Below are 22,503 nucleotides of genomic sequence, written 5' to 3'. Positions count from 1 at the left end.
CTTTTAGATCACCACATTGAGATACAGCAGATACATTAATCAAAGGCAGACCACTGAGATTCAGATATATTTTGTTAAATATTAAATTGTATAGTTGAAGGAAAGATCAATTTCTTTTTAAAAATGACACTATTGCTACCCTTCTAAACACTGCAGTTTACTAATGATTTTAAAACTGCTTTAAGGGTTTAAAACTGAACCACTACCACTTCATCCCAGCTGAGATTTAGAATGCAAAGCTCACAATAGGAATACATTTATGTTTCAGGTTAAATAAATTCAGCCTCTTTTATTTTAGAACTGGAAGAACATTTTGTTGACTCAGAGCTCTATTTCTGTTACTTAGAGCTAAAAGAAGTCAGTTCAGCATAAGAATTTCTACAAGGCATTATTTGGAAGTTCGCTGGGAAGAGCCACACTCTGTATTGTATACAGTGCTGAGAACTTTTTTTAACCTTAACAGGCAATGTTGTTTCCAAGTAAGTCTTCTTTGCTGCCTCTGTGCAAGCATGCATGCCCAGGGCTACTGTGAAAATGGACATGAAGAACTGAAAAATAATTCTAGCCCCTAAGAACTCAGTGAGATGCTATCACGAAGGCTAGACATCATTAATGTGAGCTCCAAAATTTCTTTCAGGTGCCATCCCCTCAGTCTCCAGTGACCCAAAATATGCACACAGAGTGATGTGTTGAAATACCGACAGCAGCCAAGTATTTCTAAGTGAAAATACCCTCTCATTTCCCCTTGATAAGCTAGAGTTTATCAGAAGGTATAAGCACCATGATCCCCTACTTCCTAAGACCCAGGGTTCATAATGGAACCAACCTCTTCCGCCTGATTCTTACATGTTAAATCCTTCCATTTTAAGAATAAATAGGATTTGGTCAATGCACCCAAGTAGTTTACCAAATTTGTTTAAAATGACATAATCCCAACCACAGATCCAGCTTTATCCTCAAGTATTCACCCTATTTGGGCTTCCCTGGTGGCTCAGAGAGTAAAGAATCCACCTGCAATGCGGGAAACCTGTGTTTGATCCCTGTATTGGGAAGATCCCCTGGAGGAGGGCATGGCAACCCACTCCAGTACTCTTACTTGGAGAATGCCCATGGACAGAGGAGCCTGGTGGGCTACAGTCCATATGGTCACAAAGAGTCGAACATAACTGAGAGACTAAGCACATACACATTTACACTATTTAACAATAAGTAAATACATGCATACATACATGTGTGTTCAGTTGCTAAGTTGTTTGACTCTTTGAAACCGCATGGACTGTAGCCTGCCAGGCTCCTCTGACCATGGAATTTCCCCAGGCAAGAACATTGGAGTGGATTGGCATATCTTTCTCCAAAATACAGACAAACATATTTTTAATATTTCTTCTCTGTTGCACAATCTCTCTCTATCTTCTGCAGGCTATCTGTACAACCAAGGATTTGGGATCAACTGAGAATTCTTCAGGAGCTGGTGTGAGGCCTCTTATATATCAGCCCCACTCTGAAGATGATCTGCTGGCATGCTTGTGGTCCAGATTCAGATCATACCTACAGATCTAGATTCTATCTCCACTGAAAGATTACAACGGGTACTAAGCAAAACATTACACTGACAAGTAAAGTCTTTTTATCGGTAGCTGTTTAATTAGGATTTCCTGATTTTCCTCACCTGAACTCAATATGTGCTAACCAATATTCTAGAATTCCTCTAAGTAAGTCTCCCGTTATTGCCAGACTATTGACTTATTCTCAAATTGCCTCCTCAGCTCAATTCTGTCTTGTATCACATCTACATGGTATATTTATTTCCTTTTTAGAATCTTACTAATTTGTTAAATTACTGCAGTTGATACATGAATGCAGATGATTCCCATGAATCCTGACAGAGTCCCCTAAGTCCTTTGTGGTGTTTTTCATTTCTTTTAATAAATAATCTGCATGGCACATTTGACATTTCACATGGAGACACATAGTGTAATCTTATTGTGCAGCTTAGCACAATAAGAAGTAAGCTGGTAAAGAATCTGCCTGCCATGTAGGAGACCCGGGTTTGATCCCTGGGTTGAGAAGATTCCCCTTGAGAAGGGAATGGCTACCCACTCCAGTATTCTTGTTTGGAGAATTCCATGGACAGAGGAGCCTGGTAGGCTATAGTCCATGTGGTCACAAAGAATCAAACATGACTGAGTGACTAACAATTTTAGTCTTATATACATTTTTGCCACATCTTTACTGCTATCATATGCATTTGAGAATATGGAAAAGATTCTCAAATTTAAGTGTGGTGAACTCCATCTGTGTATAGTAAGTTTTACATTAAAAAATAATCTTAGGCAGACTATTACTCAGTCATAAAAAATAGTGAAATAATGCATTTACAGCAACATGGATGGACCTAGAGTTCATAACACTAAGTGAAGTAAGGCAGACAAGAAAGACAAATATGGTATCACTTATATGTGGAATCTAAAAAAAAGAAAAGAAAAGAAATGATACAAATACACTTATTTACCAAAAAATAAATAAATAAATAAAATGTGGTTTCCAAAGAGGAAAGGTAAGAGGATAAATTAGGAGTATGGGATTAACATGCACATATTACTGTATATAAAATAGATAACCAATAAGGGCCTATTATATAGCACAGGGAACTATACTCAATATTTTGTGATAGTCTATAAGAAAAAATATTACCTAACCCTGACCTCTGACCACCTCCTAGAGATAGACAACTGATCTAAGCTGTACCAATTTTTGAAACTTGAACGGACTGACACCAGTTGAAGCTGCTACCTTAACGGAAGTGTCCATAATCTCCAGTTGCTGAGGCCTCCATGTACTGTGAGCCATGGAGACCATCGTCACCATTAGGTCACAGAGGAGGGATGGGAGAGAGGCTCACTGCTGCTTCAAGGCCAGGATCTGGCCAGTGGGTGGCCATGACTAGCGCTCCGGAGTTCTGCAGGACACAGCCCTCAGTCTGTTCCCATACTCCCAACTCGCCTGGAAGCCCCGTGGCCAGAGGGCCCCAGGGAGAAAGCTGTGACTTTCCTTTCACCACACTCTCCGCCCCAGGACCACTGCCAGGCTGACAGAGCTGAGCAGGACCTTTAATTACACTAAAGATTCTGTGCTAAGCATCACATGCTGATAGTCATGGAATAATGGCTGAGAGCACATTCTGCCCCATTACAAACATAATCTGGAAAAAAAAAATGTGTATATATGTATAACTGAATCACTTTGCTGCACAATTGAACCCAACACAGCATTGTAAATCAACTATACTTCAATTTTTAAAGCTTTATTTTTAATACTCTGATAAAACTTTTGCTCTGTGTAATCCATAAATATTGCTTCAGAAGTATTACCAATTAAATTAAGTTTGACACTACAATACTACCTTAATAAATAAAAGGTTCCTTCACTGTATTATTCAAACATACATGAAAACATTAGGGCTTCCCTGGTGGTTAAGATGATAAAGAATCTGTCTACATTGCAGGGTTAGATCCTTGGGTCAGGAAGATCCCCTGGAGAAGGGAATGACTACCCACTCCAGTAAGCTTGCCTGGAGAATTCCATGGACAGAGGAGCCTGGCTGGCCACAATTCATGGGGTCACAAAGAGTAGGACTCAACTGAGCAACTCACAAAATATTAGAACAAAAACTCAAAGTTGGTAACTCAAATTGAATATAGCTAAACATGCATATTTTGGAACTTAGTGTGTCTTAATAATTTTGAATAACAGTTAAAACTAAATTTTATACAGGAGGGATTAGATCTGATAGAGTGCCTAAAGAACTATGGATATAGGTTCATGATATTGTACATGAGGTGGCGAGTGATCTCCAAGAAAAAGAAATCAAAACAGGCAAAATGGTTGTCCGAAGAAGTCTTACAAATAGCTGAGAAAAGGAGATAAGCAAAAGGCAAAGGAGGAAAGAAAAGATATATCCATCTGAATGCAGAACTCCAAAGAATAGCAAAGAGAGATAAGAAAAGGTTCCTAAGTAAACAATGCAAAGAAATGTTCCCATTCTATGAAAAAATAGAGATGTGAAAGACTAGAGATCTCTTCAAGAAAATTAGAGATACCAAGGGAATATTTCATGCAAAGATGGGCACAATAAAGGACAGAAATGGTATGGACCTAACCAGAAACAGAAGGTATTAAGAAGAGATGGCAAGAATACACAGAACTACACAAAAAAGATGTTAATAATCCAGATAACCATATGGGGGCTTCCCTTGCAACTCAGATGGTAAATAATCTGCCTGCAATTCAGAACACCAGGTTCTATTCCTGGGTAAGGAAGATCCCCTGGTGAAGGAAATGGCAACCCACACCATTATTCTTGCCTGGAGAATCCCATGGGGTTGCAAGAGTCAAACATGAATTAGTGAGTAAACCAGCACCATCAGCCATGATGGTGGGACTCACTTAGAGCCAGATATCTGGAAATGTGAAGTCAAGTGGGCCTTTGGAAGCATCACTACCAACAAAGCTAATGGAGCTGATGGAACTTCAGCTGAGTTATTTCAAATCCAAAAAGATGAAAAAAAAAAAAAAAGATGATGCTGTGAAAGTGCTGCATGCAATATGCCAGCAAATTTGGAAAACTCAGCAGTGACCACAAGACTGGAAAAAGTCAGTTTTCATTCCAATCCCCAAACAAGGTAATGCCAAAGAATGTTCAAACTATAGAACAACTGAACTCATTTCACATGTTAGCAAAATAATGCTCAAAATTTCCCCAGCCAGTATTCAACAGTATGTGAACTGAGACATTCCAGATGTTCAAGCTGGATTTAGAAAAGGCAGAGGAATCAGAGATCAAATTTCCAGCATCTGTTGGATCATAGAAAAAGCAAGAGGATTCCTGAGAAGCCTCTACTTCTGCTTCCATGACTATGCTAAAATTTTTGATTCTGTGAATCACAACAGACTGTGGAAAATTCTTAAAGTGATGGGAATACCAGACCCCCTTACCTGCGTCCTGCAAAACCTGTATGCAAGTCAAGAAGCAACAGTTAGAACCTGACATGTAACAACAGATGGGTTAAAAAATGTGAAAGGAGTATACCAAGGCTGTATATTGTTACCCTGCTTATTTAAATTCTATGCAGAGTACATCATGTGAAATGCCAGGCTGGTTGAGGCATAAACTGGAATCAAGATTGCCAGGAGAAACATCAATAACCTCAAATATGCAGATGACACCACTTTTATGGCAGAAAGTTAAAAGGAACTAAAGAGCCTCTTAATGAAAGTGAAAGAGAGTGAACAAGCTGGCTTAAAACTCAACTTTCAAAAAACAAAGATCATGGCATCCAGTCCCGTCACTTCATGGCAAATAGATGGGAAAACAATGCAAACAGTGACAGACCTTATTTTGTTGGGCTCCAAAATCACTACAGATGGTTTTTCTGCACCCATGGAATTAAAAGACACTTGCTCCTTGAAAGGAACACTATGACAAACCTAGACACCATGTAAAAAAGCAGAGACTACTTTGCCAACAAAGGTCCATCTAGTCAAAGCTATGGTTTTTCCAGTAGTCATGTATGGATGTGAGTTAAGCCATAAAGAAGTCTAAATGCCAAAGAATCGATGCTTTTGAGCTCTGGTGTTAGAGAAGACTCTTGAGTGTCCATTGGATTGCAAGGAGATCAAACCAGTCAATCCTAAAGGAAATCAATCCTGAATATTCATCAGAAGGACTGATGCTGAAGCTGAAGCTCCAATACTTTGATCACTTGATGCAAAGAGCTGAATCATTAGAAAAGACCCTGACGCTGCAAAGATTGAAGGCTGGAGGAGGAGGAGATGACAGAAGATGAGATGGTTGTATGACATCACTGACTCAATGGACATGAGTTTGAGCAAGCTTCGGGAGTTGGTGAAGAACAGGGAAGCCTGGCGTGCTACAGTCAACGGGGATGCCAATAGGCAAACATGACTGAGTGACTGAACAACAACAAAAATAACAACTTGAGCCACTTAATGAAGTTAACGTATTGTATGATTAGCATTAGGTGACAACAGGAGACCATTACAAGGCATCAAAATCCCATTTTTTGAACATTACAACTTCTCTAGAACTGTGCTGAATCAGTTGGATGCACCTTGTTTGCTTGTCTTCCTTCTCCTTTGTACTTTCAAACTCACTTTAATCTTTATGAAAACATGCTATTTCCTAAAAATCAGGACAATTATTGCTTTATCAAATTGTGAGTGAAGTCTATATTTCAACTTTTAATGCTGAAAAGTTACAGAGATCATTTCATATCAAATTTAAGAACTAACAATAAAGAAAAATTAATGCTATAATTCTTTCAAGATAAAGAATCCCTAGGAAAAGTGGCAAGAAAAGTTAAAAGAAAGAAAAACAATAAAATTAAAAATCAATCAGCATGTTAATGTCTATGTATGTGCTATGAGCTGTGGACTCATATGTGTTATTCCCTATGGGCTTTACTTAGCTCTCCAGTGCTAATTAAATTAAAAGAAATGGAAAGATAATTTTCCTAAATTTCCAATATCTGTCTATTTTATCTGAATACTTGCTAGATATGGTTTAAAAAGTTTTCAATTTTCATCAAAGTGGCATCCTGGAGTGACAACTGTAATTAAATTTTCATTATGATTAGACACTTACATTAGTTCAAGCTTCAATGTCTGGATTATTATATTTGCCTTCCAATTCAGCTTTCTGGATTTATAATCTCCTATTGCAATCTACTCAGGAGTAATAATTATAAAATAATAATCTAGTGGTGCCCCATCTCAGACCTTCTAGAGGTTCTCTCAGCACCATCTGCAATATGGCATAGAGAAACATTTATGATATGGCATAATTTACTTAATGTAATTATGACATGTCACATGCTGCCATTTATCTGTGAGTTTATCCATTCTCTCACCTTTCTTTTGAAAGGAAATCCCTAACCCCTCCCATGTTCCTTCTCACCAGTATGCATCCTTCATGAGTCAACTTCAATATCACCCTCTTTCTCTGTTTTCGGCACATGTGCCCTCATAGATTAGTCACCTTGTTTGATTGGTGTAACGGAAGCTGTCAATGGCCCACATATGTCCCTCAGAGTAAGTATTCACTCTGGTCAACTACCCTCTGCTAGTAACTGCTAGTAACTTATATCAGATTTGCAGAGAACTGGTTGCTTAGAGGCAGGAAGTGCAGAAAATATGCCCCCATCCACAGCATCACTGACCAAGAACTCTCAGGTTTTAGTGTGTGAAATTACCAGTCCCATCACTCTCAGGATCAGTAATTCTGGGGAATGTGTTTGTGTCATTTCCCAGGATCTGCCCTGTGGATTAAGCTCTAGTTCTCTTAATTGCAGCTGGTGAATTGCAATTCCTTTATTGGCTTCCTTCTCTTCTCTGCATCACTTCCACTTCCTCACTTTCCTACTAGTAATACTTTAAGGTCTCAGAAAAAAACCATTTATACCTGAAACCTTGTCTCTAAGTTTGTTTGTTTGTTTGTTTGTTTCTTTACTTTGTAGAATCCACAGTAAAACTTTCATACCAGAAGTATTGTGTGGGATTCTGGAGTTGAATGGCTTGTCGGCCACATGATATGAAGACCACCTGGCATGTTGTGACAAAAATTTACAGGACTCTCTCTTGTGGTGAAGTAGAAAGGCATAAGGGGATACATGCCTCTCATCAATTTCTCCAGGATTTGAGAAATATAGTGACACTCATAATGACAATGACTATTGAGGTGACGGTTGTTGCAAGTATTGTCAGTGCTCTCAGAAAAAAAAAAAAAAAAAAAAACTGATTAGCCCAAGCCTAAATAATAAGTTCTCCATGACAGTATTTAAAGACACCCTCCTCTTTTAAACTTAGGAGACTGGACTGAAAAATGGACCTTTTGTTTGACTGTAATGGTAGTTGAATTGTAGAGATATACTGCAAAGCACTAGCAAATCTCTTTTTTATAACTCCAGGGTCTGAGAGGAAAGAGGTAGGATTCTAAAACCTGAACTTGGGAAAGAAGGTGTATTCTTTCTTTGTACAGAGACCACATAGATGCCTTATCTGAGGTCAACACTCCAAAATACATGTATGTTCCTTCAAAAATTTCCTTCATCTTATGGTTTCTGGACCACTATGTTCAAGACCAGGCATTCCCTAACTGAAAAAAGCATTGTCTCTGATTTAAGAAAAATAGGATTATTCATCAAAAGGGTAACAAAAACTGGCTAATATTTCCAGTTAGAAATTAAGAGAACATGTCTAGGAATGAGTGATGAGTACACTGGACAGGAATGTGTCTGAAATATAAGGTGCACTTGTTATTTAGTCACTAAGTCATATTTGACTCTTTTGCAACCCTATGGACTATAGGGTCTAGCCCTATAGCCTATAGCCCACCAGGCATCTCTGTCCATGGGATTTTCCAGACAAGAATACTTGAGTGGTTTGCCATTTCCTTCTCCAGATTATCTTCCAGGAAGAGGGATTGAACCTGAATCTCCTGCATTGGCAGGTGGAATCTTTACCCCTGAGCCACCAGGGAAACCCATAAGGTACACAGGAGATGCTAAAAATATGTTTACACAAGCAAATGACTGTACATTTAAACATTTGTGTTTTGGGTATGCAATTCCAAATTTATACTTAATGGTACTACTAGCGCCACCTGGGAAGCCTGTGGATAATTACATACTTCTCTAAAAATAATTTCAGGAAATAAAGATATATATTAAATAAGAAAATAATACTCTCAAATAAATCAATGTTTAAATTACACAATGGTCATAAAATATAAATCAACAAGCTTAAAAACTTAAACAGAAATGTACACAATATGATTAATAAAGAAAAAGTCTTGAAAGTTATCCAGCACAGTGATCAAGGATGAATGTACTTTATTACCATCTTGGCTTATACCCAAGTGATTTTGCTGATTGCTTTCAAATAATTCTGATGTCCATCATTTAACACACAGCATTAGTTGAATCTCTTTTCAAATTAAAGTGTAAAAAATTTACTCACTTATAAATAATATATTTAAGATACATATACATACTCCACTTACCCTTACTTGACCCACAAAGGCATTAGCTTCTTCTTCTACCACTGACAGATTTCTGGGCAGATAGGGATCAAACACTGGTGCGTTGTCATTGACATCTGTCACCACCACGTTTACTGTGGCAGTTGAGGTCTTAAAGAAAAAAAAAAAGTGATTAAATGTGAGAGGAGTTATTTTTATTTTGATGTCAGTTAATTGGTTATCCGGGCATTTGTCTATCTGAAAAGCATTTCATTACCATTCCTATTCCTTAGCTTTCCAAAAAAAGACAAGGAAAATAAAGAAGCTGGCAATCTTCAAACACCTCAAAAAATAAATAAATAAAAGTCAGATGTGGAAAACAAATGATGACATTAAAGGGCAAGCATCTTCTTGAAAATGTCAAGTATTTCCCGGAGGCTTACTTTCAGAAAGTGCTTTTACCTTTATCTTGTTCACATTTTATGGATGGTAAGCTTTTGTTTATATACACATGCACCTTTTTTTCTCTGAAATGTAACATTTCTGCAGTTTTTACCATGTACATGTTGCACTGTTCAAAAATATAACTAGTACATTATAAGATAGCATGGTATATCAAATGGGCATTTTCAGGTCAGTAAATACTATATTAGTAATTTTCTAGATACACATCTAAACCGAAAGTTTGAGTATCATACACCGCTAATTAAAAAAAAAAAAAAAAAGAAAATCTTATAGTTATACAGCCTAAGGAAATGGTAAGTGGGCAACCCTACCAGTGGTATGTGCTTCCTGGTTAAAAGGTGAAATCCCTGGCCTGATGCAACCTGAAAATATAACTTAGGTTAATGACTTTTGCACAATCAAGGAACATCTTCATATGTGATGCAAATTGGAAACTGCTCTTTCTAATCAAAGCCTGAGTATAGTGTATGCCCTCCAACCATCTCTGTCACATGGTGGGGAAGATCACAGAAGGCTGAGACCAAAATTAGAGAAAGCTAAGCTGGAAAATGAAAAACCCATTATGCTATGATGTTAAATATTTAATAGCATGCAAATAAAAAGTAGGAGGAAAAAGCAGGATGAAACTATCATGGGTGAATTATTTACATTTATTTTTAAAAAATACAAAAAATTATCCTAATCTGTTTAAGTGAGTTGGAGTAAAAGACTAGAGAGCTGAACGTAAAGAACTGACTTAAAGGAAGTGAATCTGAAGAAATTTTGCAGTGGTGATGGGACTGTAGATGAGTCACAAAACTGGATTTCCTAACTGCTAAGACCTAGATAACAATGATGGTGTGATAACTCACCTAGAACCAGATATCTTGGAGTGTGAAATCAAGTGGGCCTTGGGAAGGATCCCTACAAACCAAGTTACTGGAGGTGATGGAATTCAAGCTGAGCAATATCAAATCTTAAAAGGTGATGCTGTGAAAGTGCTGCATTCAATATGCCAGCAAATTTGGAAAACTCAGCAGTGGCCACAAACTAGAAAAAGTCAGTTTTCATTTCAATCTCAAAGAAAGGCAATGCCAAAAAATGCGCAAACTACTGCACAATTGCACTCATTTAACACCCTAACAAAGAAATACTCAAAACTCTCTAAGCTAGACTTCAACAGTTTGTAAACTGAGAACTTCCAGATGTTCAACCTGGATTTAGAAAAAGCAGAGGAACCAGAGATCAAATTTCCAACATCCATTGGATCATAGAAAAAGCAAGAGAATTCCAGAACATCTACTTCTACTTCATTGACTATTCTAAAGCCTTTGACTGTGTGTATCACAACAAACTGTGGAAAATTCTTAAAGAGATGGGAATACCAGACCACCTTACTTGCCTTCCATGAAACCTGTATGCAGGTCAAGAAGCAACAGTTAGAACTGTCATGGAACAATGGACTGGCTCAAAATTGTGCAAGGAGTATGTCAAGGCTGTATATTGTCACTCTGCTTACTTAACTTTTATGCACAGTACATCATGTGAAATGCTGGGCTGGATGAAGCACAAGCTGGAACCAAGCTTGCTGGGAGAAATATCAACAAATTCAGATATGCAGATGAAACCACTAATGGCAGGAAAGGGAAGAGGAACCAAAGAGCCTTTTGATGAAAAGAGGAGAATGAAAAAACTGGCTTAAAACTCAATATCCAAAAATGAAGATTATGGCATTTGGTCTCATCATTTCACGGCAAAGCGATGGGGAAACAATGGAAACAGTGACAGATCTCATTTTTGGAGGCCCCAAAATCACTGCAGATGGTGACTGCAAACTTGAAATTAAAAGACACTCACTCCTTGGAAATAAAGCTGTGACAAACCTAGACAGCATATTAAAAAGCAGAGACATTGTTTTGCTGACAAAGGTCTGTCTAGTCAAAGCTATGTTTTCCAGTAGTCTTATATGGATATGAAATTTGGTCTGTAAAGAAGGCTGAGTGTCAAAGGATTGGTGTTTTTGAGCTCTGGTGTTGGAGAATACTCTTGAGAGTCCCTTGGATTTCAAGGAGATCCAACCAGTCAATTCTAAAGGAAATCAAATGAATATTCATTGGAAGGACTTATGCTGAAGCCGAATACTTTGGCCACCTGATGCAAAGAGCCAATTCATTAGAAAGCACTCTGATGTTTGAAAAAATTGATGGCAGTAAGAGAAGGGGACAACAGAGGATAAGATGGTTGGATGGCATCACTGACTCAATGGATATGAATTTGAGCAGGCTCTGGGAGATGGTGAATAACGGGGAAGCCTGGTGTGCTACAATCTTTAGGGCCAGAAAGTGTTGGACATGATTGAGTGACTGAGCATCAACAAAGGAGGAGAGGTCCTAGTAAATTCCCCATCCTTCCTGTTGGGATAATTGAAGTTCTATCCTCTATGAGTAAACAGCCTTGTGTCTCAGATAGTAAAGAATCCGCCTACATGCAGGAGACCCAGGTTTGATCCCTGGGTCTGGAAGATCCCTTTGAGAAGTGAATGACAACCCATTCCAGTATCCTTGCCTAGAGAATTCCATGGACAGAGGAGCCTGGAGATGGAATCACAAAGAGTCGGATATGACTGCATAAGTACAAGACCAGGCCTTACTCAAATCAAAACCCAATAGTCAAATTTTGGTTGGATTTATCTGATCCATCCTTATTTTAAGAGATGTATAATACATCTTATTTTGAGCAATATAGTTTTATTCTCTCTATAAATTTTCATATATTATATCCAGCAGTCATTAAAAATTTACCATGCATAGGAAGGAATTCTTGGGTATTAATAATAGTTTACTTGGGTACTGGCTACATCAATAGGTTTATTTTGTGAAAATTTATAGTTATTCAGTATGCTTTGAATACATTTCTATATTTAAAACTCCAATAAAAGTTTTCCTTAAAGATATGTCAGAGACAAGGAAAGGGCTTAGGGGAACGAAGAAGGGACTTGGGGGATAAAAGCCAGCAGGCAAGGACATCAATGGAAGAAGGACAGAGCATCATCTCGTCCAGTGCCCTGGGTAGAACAGGAACAGCAATAATAAAAATGTCTTTCAATAAGAAAAAAAGAAAAAGAAAGAAATACCGAAGACAAGCAGAACAGTGTTGTAGAGCCAAAGCCAGGAAGCAAACTAAACACCCACCAACCATTATATAATATATTGTGTTTTTTGCTAAAATTAAATAACAAGTCATAGTAAAAATGTATAAACTACTATTATAAGTAGTCACATCAATGAATTTTATGAACATAAGGTTGAGTGTATGAGGTCAGACACAATACATACTACATAATTCAAAGTATATAAATTTCAAAGATTGGCACAAATTCTCCAACGTGATAGAAGTCAGGATAGGGATCATTTTTGTGAAGAAGATAGAGTAGGGCTAGTATAACTGTAAGGCTGGGCTCCTGGGGTGTTAATTTCAGTTTCTCACTCTGGGTGACTATACAAGTGTTTTCACTGTGTTAAAATTCATTAAGTTGCACAATTATAGTCTGTTCACTCTCCATGAAATCATTTAATTTAAAGGATGCATGCACACCAACTTACACTGGTGTGCAGATATATATGGATATGTATAAATTCAGATGTTACATGATTAGGTGAAATATAGATCCTGTTATTTTCTCCTTTTGACTTTTATCAATTTATTAATATATTCTCCAAAATTTCTCTAAGAGAACTACATTGCTTTAAAAACAAAAATCAGTTTAACAAATATTATATCTTGTTTAAAAGTTGTGTTACTGTTAAAGCCAGTAAAAAGATGTGTCTTTATGGTAGCAGTAGCTCCCAGTTTGCCTGAGATGAATGAGACATTAAAATGGACAGCCTGGACCTGAAATTCAAGAGTTGCCACATTAGAGTTTGCTGACCTTCTTTCTAACTGCTTGCATAAAGTGCCAAACTATCTGTATTTCCCTGTCAATCTACTGTACTGATGTCCATCTTATTCTTTAAACTTCTGATTATTAACACTATGGAGTGGTATGATTTTAGATTATACTGAGTCTTGAAAGGCTGTGGTCTGTAACTGAGCGATATAGATGAGAAATGATCACTAAGTGAAGTAAAAAATTAAATAATAAGTCTACCATTTCTGTGCTGATTCGGGCTGCAGTTTATGGACCATATAGATCTATTTATCCATATCTTAGATACTGTATATGAAATAAAAAATAGCCATGTGTCTGGCAGAAATGTAATCAACACATATAGAATAACTTCCAGCTTATGTATTTCTCGGAAAGTGGTCTGAAGATTACTTGTATCATCATTAAAAATACATTTCTGGACTACCCATTAGAATCACTGACTCTATTCTGCAATATGCAAATTATATCTTTGCAATTTATCTTACATATATTGCTGTTGATTCTTTTGACTTAAGAAAATTCAATTTACCAGGGTTTCGTGCTCATTAAATATCTTTCTTAAGAACAATCATTATTAAAGTTAAAATATTAATTTTACTATAAGTCTACAAAGGACATACATTTAAATACTTACATAAGGAAAGTGTTCTAAAAAATAAGACTACTATATTTTGTAATTATTTTATTCTTCAACTACCCACTATATGTGCACATGTATAAGTCAATTTCTAAAGTTATATAAATGATAAAGCTGACTAAAGAAGCTTTTGTTCAAAATTTAAATGTTTTTTTCTCTACTGATATAAACTTCTGTAAATAAAACAAATTTGCTTAAAAGAATCAGAATTTTAAAACGTATTCATTCTTATAGAAAGAAAAATTGGGGGAAGAAGAGAACTGAAATTAACAAGCAAATAAATGGAAAAAAAAAAGTTCTAGAAAGAACTAAACCACTAATGTTAGCCAGAACTTATTTTCAGTTTTTGATGTGGGCAAAGTCATAATTAGTAGACTGGTATGATGACAGATAGCTTAATAAGTTTCTTTTCCATCTTTATTCTTGTCTAGGAAATCTTCCTTTTAAAGCCAGTGGTAGAAGGTCTTAGTGTTAATGGTATTATTTCCATTAATTTATGATTCATAACATTACATATATCAAATGGTTGAGCTAAAACCTCCTTACTATATTTACTTCACTTTAACTATACCCGTTAATCTATGCTGAATAATTCCTCCCTTTCCATAGAATTTTCCCCTTCAGTTAACTCCCAGCCAATTTGCCCATCAATCTTTCATCATTAAGTCAAGTCTCCAATCATTTTCTTCTTAAGACTCTCACTGACTTCTTTTTTTTTTCTCACTGACTTCTTTACATATGTCTTACACAGACACACTATAGTAATTAAGGGAATTGAATATGTAAATATTAATCTTAGACTTTAATTTTACTCACTTGTCTAATCTCTAAGTGCTTACACTTAGGTTTACTATTTACTAAAACTGTTGTGCATATTTTATATTTCACATATAGTTGTTATCTAATGTTTGAAAAATAACTTATTATGGGCAGACTGCAATTACCAAATTTAAATAATTATCATTATCTATTTTTGTTATTTTTAATTAAGATGATAAAACTGTCTAGTATCAATTTGTATGTTCTGACCATGATAAACTTTCCACAACGATTCTCTACAAATAAATGTGAGGAGAGTATTATATGCTCCCTCAGTCTATTTTGATCAAAGAAGTTATGTCAAGTAAACTGGAGATATGCTGCTATTTGGGTTGGGTGAGTATTGCCTAGACACTTACACTGAATTTGAAATTATTTCCAGAGAACAGCGTTGAGTTGACCCATAAGTGAAAGTAAAAGTCACTCAGTTGTGTCTCTTTGCAACTCCATGGGCTATAGCCTGCCAGGCTCCTCTGTCCATGGAATTCTCCAGGCCAGAATACTGGAGTGGGTAACTGTTCCCTTCTCCAGGGGATCTTCCCAACCCAGGGATCAAACCCAGGTCTCCCACATTGCAGGTAGATTCTTTACCATGTGAGCCACCAGGGAAGCCCATAAGCATTTGACTAAAGAAAAAACCACTTTGTAACACCAAAATGGTGGGAAAAAGACTAATAAATCATTGCCAACAATGCATTATCATATTACTTAAAAATCAGAATGGTGGTAGTTCTGGATAGGTGGAGTGAAAGCAACCAAATGATTTTAAAATATCCCTGCATAAGCAAACAATTTATTTATTTTTAATATTGATTTTCAGATGCAAAGGAAATGAAGTTTATCTTCTCTAGAATTATGGTCCCTCTTAAACCACTTCAATCATCAAGGATTAGTCAATATTCTGCAATATTAGTCATTATGCCACAATAACCTGTGGAAACAGTCAACTTGATTTCCTAAGTGCTTCACCATATTTATACACAAATTACCTTCCATTCACTGTCCCCGTGACCTCAAAAAAGTGACACCAAGGAATTTGTTTCCTACATGGTCAAACTGCCAGACCGGCTAGGCTAAGCTGGTGATGGACGCAATGAAATACTTCTTACACTAAGTTAGATTTCACTTTCCCCATAAATTGGGTAAGAAAGCTAATCCCAAGTGTCTATTATTCTATCAAGTCAAAAGTTTCAGCTCCATAACAAGTTCAGAGTATAGTTTCATCGATTAAAAGAGCTCATTCAAGAAGAAAAACACTTTGAGTAATTTTAAGTAGCTTTTCCAAGTGAAAAAAATATTAATTCAGGAATTAATGGCTGTAACAAATCATTTCAGAGGGTAGAACTATACGGTTTTCTCAATTTCTTTAGTACTATTTTTAAAACCCTTTCCCCAAGAGAGTACTCACCCCATCTGGCCTGCCATCAGAAGCAGTGATGATCAGAATGTAGCGGTCAGTGCTTTCCCTGTCCAGGGCTTTCCCTAAGGTTAGAATTCCAGTACTAGTGACAGAGAAAACAAACAAAAAGATGAGGCACAAAAAGATATTACATCACTGGGAGCCTTCCTACCGTTATGAACTACGCTTGATAGTTTCTTTTTTTTCCCCCTTCCACAAATATAGCTTGAGTATTTAAGATGTTTGTTTCTAGGATTCATGCTGAAAATTGAAAAAGGCTTTTAAAGCTGTTGAGCTTCTTAGCAATAATGAAAAACTGCCAAACTAAATGAGGTAACTGGGTTGATTCTATAGCCTCCAAAGTGGGGGGGAGCAGAATATTGCCTAATTCATCCCAGGAAGAAAGATATCTATCTTGTTTGTGATTATTTCCAGGGTAAAAGAGTCCATTAATCTTTAGCTGTTCCAAAATCCTATGAGTAAAGAAGTGGTTTCTTTAATCTAGCAATAGTTTACCACTCCCATTCATTGTCATATATGTGACCACTACGGAAATGCAAACATCTACATTTCACCTTTGATAAAACTTAGAGATTAAAATTTATCTTTCCTTTTTTTTTTTTTTTCAAATTTCAATATGACTGAGGCTTATTGTAGATAATTGGAAAATACACAGTGGAATTATCAAAAATTTCACAGATATTGTGGCTATTTTTTAGTATTTCTTTTTTATTTTCTATTATAACCATATTTTGAATACATTATAATTGCTTTCAAAAGAACACTTAGGCTTCATATTTACAGTTTTTTCAGATAATATAATTTTATGAGCATTCATCCTCTCATTTTACATTTTATAAAAACAAAAGCTTTTGTTGATATACTAACAATTTAACCATTTTGTTATTCTCTCGAGATTTAGACATTTCTTAAGCATTATGTATAATGGGAGATGAGCAGCCTTTGGGAAAATTCTCAGAGTATTTTTAAATCAATCTTTTCATTGTTTAGAATACATACATTGAAATATTTAAGATTTTATCCTCCCAAGTAATTTGTTTTATAACAGTTTGTCACTTATAATGTTCTTTAAAACAAATTCTACATTTATGTCTTAGATATTCCAGTCTAATATTGTGTATGACATTTTAATTAAGGCCTAATAAGCATCTACTTTGAGGAGAGGTTACATTGATTTAACAAAACATTTAAATATTTATCAAGATAAAAGCACATTATTTCTGATAGATAAAAAGCTTTCATTTAATGCAAGTGCTTTTGCCCCTACAGGAATTTAAAGAATTCACACTACATATGCTAGTTAAGTACAGAGATTCAATGCCAAGGAATCAAGATCAGAGTTGCAGTTATTCTATTTGTTTTATTGTTGTTATTGATATGGACTAAAAGAAAAGTTTTAAACATATGGTATGACTATAAAAAATTGACTTTGTTTCTGGTACATTTTAAATTGTTTTGTTAAATAACTGAAAACCAATTCCCAGATTAGTTCATAACAATCAGGTTTGGATCAACTTCCCACACTGTAAATGGTTTGAATAATCTCATTCTAAAATGACATTCAAAGAGAAAAGTAAGACATTTATTACTTCTGAGACTTATTCACAAGTTAACTTGAGAAATAGAAAACCTGAAAACTTATTCACAGTACAATGAAAGGAAGAAAAAAATTGAGTTATTGTTTTCCATTTTCGTCCTCAGTTTAAAGCTCAAGACTATATCATTCCTTGTATATTAAATTAGAAAATCACTAGAAATTTATATTTTATAAGAATTTAGAGCCATATTATACCTAATTAGCTTATTTTTCATGGTCTCATGATTATTATGGAAATAGTCCTTTGCTTAGGATAATATGTGCCTTGTGTTACAGTGTAATAGAGAGACAGGATACTTGCAAGATGGAAAAACAGAGAAAGAATAGGTAATTGTCTTTTGGTATTTATAGCTGAAAGACTAGCTTACGAGTCCACACAAGCATCCTTTCATGAAATTCTGGAAATAACTGGATAGGAGGACTCTGCTATCTGCTGGATGGAAGCTATAGGGCACAATACATTAGGCTGCATTTAGGAATGGCGCAAATCCTATCAGTAACATACTAAAAATATGTGAGACTCCCTCCTGGTAAAACATCAATAATAGTGCTAATTGAATTTTACGTAATTTAAAATCTACTGCACAGGACTGAATTCAGTAAAAGTGGTGACCCAGACAGCTTGAAGAGGTGACCTCTCCAAAGAAATGTCAAAAAATGAAGCAACTTTGATAGGACTCTGGAAAACAGTCAAAGGTTGACAGCGCGCAAATGGAGGTAGATTAAAGAAAAAGACGACTTTAAAAATTGCTGATAATAAAGAATTGTTCCCTTTTTCCTGTCCTTGCCCCATCTCTTCCTGACTTAGAGTGGTCTTAAAAATGGTGATCAACATCCCCAGCGTGATACTTTAGCCCTTGCGTCTGAGGCAGCAAAACTACCCTTATTCACAAAGTATTGGGTTTGTCTATTCCAGCTGGTCTCAAAGGCTGCCTGAAGGAATAACATAGCTTTGTCTTTGTTTTGTCTAAAAAACAGAATTCACTCAAGGTGAAAAAGCAGTGGGTATTCCTGGAAAACGGTGTAAGTCAGGGAGCAATCTGCAGTCACCTAAGGCAACAGATGGTGTTTGCAGCGTAAAGTGGAAAACGAAAAGCCTGGAAGGGAAAACTAAATAGAGACTTTCCTGGAAATTTAGGGCACTCAAAAATGCCTAAGTATACTGGCGAATAAAATTGAGAGTCTGTAAATGAACCTATATGTCTGTGACTAACTGATTTTCAAAAGAATCCTAAGATCATTCAATGGTGAAAGAAAAGTCTCTTCAACAAATAGTTGCTGGGGCAACAGGAGATCTACATGCAAAAGAATGTATTAAAAAAAATATTAGAAAAACTCAAAATGGATCAACAATCCATATGTAAGTACTGAAACCGTAAAACTCTGAGACAAAAACATAGAGATAAATCTTCATGATTTGGAGTTTGACAATGGAATCTTAAATACGATAACAAAAGCATGAACAGCAAGAGGAAAAAATATATACTGAATTTCCTCAAAGTTAATTTTTTGTGTATGAAACTACAATATCAATAAAATGAAAAAAATCCTACAAAATGGGAGAAAATATTTACAAATCATATATCTGATAAGAGTCAGTTCTCCAAATACATAAAGGACTTGGTACAACTCAAAAACAAAAGAAACAAACAATTCAATTAAAAGATAGGCAAAGGATTTGAATAGATATTTCTCCAAAGAAGATACACAAACGGCAGATAAGCACATGAAAACATGCTCAACATCATTAGTCATCAGGGAAATAACAAATCAAAATTACAATGAAATACTACTTCACATTCACTAGTATGACTATAATTAATAAAACAGGTGAGGAAAATAACATGTTGATGAAAACATGGAGGCATCAAAACCCTTCTACATTGCTGGTGGGAATGTAAAAAGGTCAGTCACTATGGAAAACAGTTTGACAGCTCCTCAAAAAGTAAATACAATATTATGACCCAGAAGTTACAATTCTGGGTATATATGCAAAAGAACTGAAGAAAAGTGCTTAGTATTGCAAAGTACACACACACACACACACACACACACACATATATATATATATATATATATATATGCAGTATCGACAATAGTCAAAACAGAAAAGCAGTCCAAATTTCCATCAATGTATGGATGGATAAACAAATTGCTATGTATACATGTAACACAATATTATGCAGTTATTAAAAGGAATTAAGTACAGAGATACACTTCAACATGGAAGAACTCTGAAATCCTTAGACCTGGTGAAAAAAGTAAGACACAAAACATCACCTATTGTGTCCTTCTGTTTATAGGAAATATCCAAAATAAATAAACCCACAGAAGTTGAACATAATCAGGTGATTGCCGGTGGCTGAGGAGAAGGGCAAGTAGGGAGTAACTGCTTAATGGGTTTGTTCTTCCTTTTGGGATGATGACCATGTTATGGAATTAGATAGAACTGATAGTTATAGAACATTGTGAGTCTACTAAATGCCACTGAATTTTTGACTTTAAAATAGTTAATTATATACTATGTGAATTTGGCCTCAATTATATTAACTATGTTGCACAGAATTCCCTCACCAAACACTAAGGCTATAGTAGACAATGAATTGGTTTGCCAAACCATAAAAATAGTGTTCAAAAGTGGTTTATACAATGTAGATTAAAAATAGTAGAGGGTATCTACTGCCTAACAAACCAACCTGCTATTTAAGTGTTCATTTTCTCCAAATCCATCATTTATTAGGAACTACTGCAGCAGCATAATTATGCATTGAAAGAGATTGTCTCACAGGTTTCATGCTTTGTGTTCTATTCTTCCTTTAATCTTTTTCAATACATTCTATTAGTTGTGATTAATATTATTTACACTTACAAGTGTCTGACTTTCACAAACTTATCATGCAGATATGGGCATCATCTTTTCAGGCCTTAAAATGATAGAGAGGTTAGAGTGTACTTCAAAATGTGTGATTGTTTCTAGTTTGATATGGCATTCCATGTTAGGCAGTAATTAGTGATTAACAAACACAGACTAATAGAAAGAGTTAGATACTGGTAGTAGTTTAGGGAGAAGATGATGGAGACATGAACTAGTAGTGTGAAAAGGATGATTGAGTATGTATTTTGAGAGTACAGCTGACAGAAAAAAAGCATATCATATTTTTATATATTAATCTTCAGTGTAGTTTAAATTGACATGAAAAACATAATCAAGCTTTAAATTTAGTGTCAAAATTAATTAGTCACAAAGAAAGAAATAAAAATGCCAGTGAAGATATAAAATCTTCAAAGAAAATTCTAACAAGGGGCAGAAATAACTCTGGGTTCTTCTGTTCAGCACTTAGCCTTTAAGTGTTACATGACATGCCTTATGCTACAATGATGATAATCAATAAGAATTCCTCAATCTCCTGTAATAAATAACTTATATATTGGTCATAATAGTTACAAAGGAAGTTTCTTTACATCTGGCTTAAATGTTTAGTTAATAGTGAATGCTTACTGAACAAATATTTGATGAATAATATACAACTATTAGAACAGACATAAAGTTATTAATATATTATGCTAAAGAACCATAAAGATCTAACCATTTAATACATGGTGCTAAATGATCTGCATAATGGATGATTGTTCTCTTTAAGGAAGAAGCATTTTTCTGTAAAGAAGAAGTTTTTTCCCTGGCCATATGACTAATCCACTAATCTAAATAAAGCGCATATAACAATTCAACACTTAGTCAATTCATACTAGCATCTAAATGATTATTCATTACTACTAACATTTTTTAAAAATTATAAAAATGTTTTGGTATATTTTTATTTCAATGGAGAAAAGGTAAAGTAATGATATCATAATGATGATTATTGCTAACTCTGGCATTAGAGAATAAAATAATATAATGTTTAATATAAACAATAAGCATGTACTTCTTTTGTTTTAAGAAGGAAAATGTAACCAAGATCACATACACTACTTAGATGAATTGAAGCATCTGATAAGAGAGAACATCAATTGTTTTCTATTATTTTTGGAGAGAGCACCCGAATTACTCAAATTCTTAAAACGTACACAGAAGTGGTGATGCAAATTTGCACAAGTATCCCAGAAGTATCGAAGGAAGCAGGAATTAAAGTATCAATTTTTTTCTATTTCAAATGTGTTGAAATATATTGCTAAGGGTCTAGACCAGCCTATACATATCAGTGGGAACAAGAGAAATGTGTTGGCTGAAACAAAATCACCATAAAATAAAAGGCAATGTGCTCAGTGTACAGACCCTGAATCAAGAATGATCATTGAAAGAGACCATGCAATCATCACAGAGACCTGACCTATTCTAGCTGTCTGGAAGCAGTTTGCATTCAAGGATATTTCTGTCTGATTAGCTCAATTCAGACAAAGAGGATGCTGCATTGGTATCTTTCACACCTTAAAGAACCTCTGATTTCCAGTTAGGTTTTTGTCTGTTTGGCTTCAAAATCATAAATGAGAAAGTAGAAGAGAACCACTTGCTAGGGTAGCAGCACGAATGAGAATGTCTTTGACAAAACTGGTAGCTCATTAGATTTCACATCCAGCAGTTGTAAAATCCTTCATCATCAAGAGAAAAACAGATAAATAC

At 35.5% G+C, this 22,503-nt stretch overlaps 1 protein-coding gene across 7 annotated transcripts in view; it reads right to left on the bottom strand.

Moving 5' to 3' along the window:
• PCDH15 (protocadherin related 15) overlaps positions 1 to 22,503 on the bottom strand; it is a 1,725,758-nt gene that overhangs the window by 247,239 nt on the left and 1,456,016 nt on the right. For all 7 annotated transcript variants that reach the window (XM_070470562.1, XM_070470566.1, XM_070470561.1 and 4 more), the window contains 2 exons: positions 16,274 to 16,367; positions 9,080 to 9,208 (listed from right to left, as the gene is read on the bottom strand). In XM_070470562.1, the coding sequence (XP_070326663.1) occupies positions 9,080 to 9,208; positions 16,274 to 16,367 (223 nt within the window). The remainder of the gene's footprint in view (positions 1 to 9,079; positions 9,209 to 16,273; positions 16,368 to 22,503) is intronic.

The sequence above is a fragment of the Odocoileus virginianus genome, chromosome 7 (genome assembly GCF_023699985.2).
Source record: "Odocoileus virginianus isolate 20LAN1187 ecotype Illinois chromosome 7, Ovbor_1.2, whole genome shotgun sequence".
NCBI classification, from domain to species: Eukaryota; Metazoa; Chordata; class Mammalia; order Artiodactyla; family Cervidae; genus Odocoileus; species Odocoileus virginianus.
This window is presented reverse-complemented; position numbering and strand designations above follow the sequence as displayed.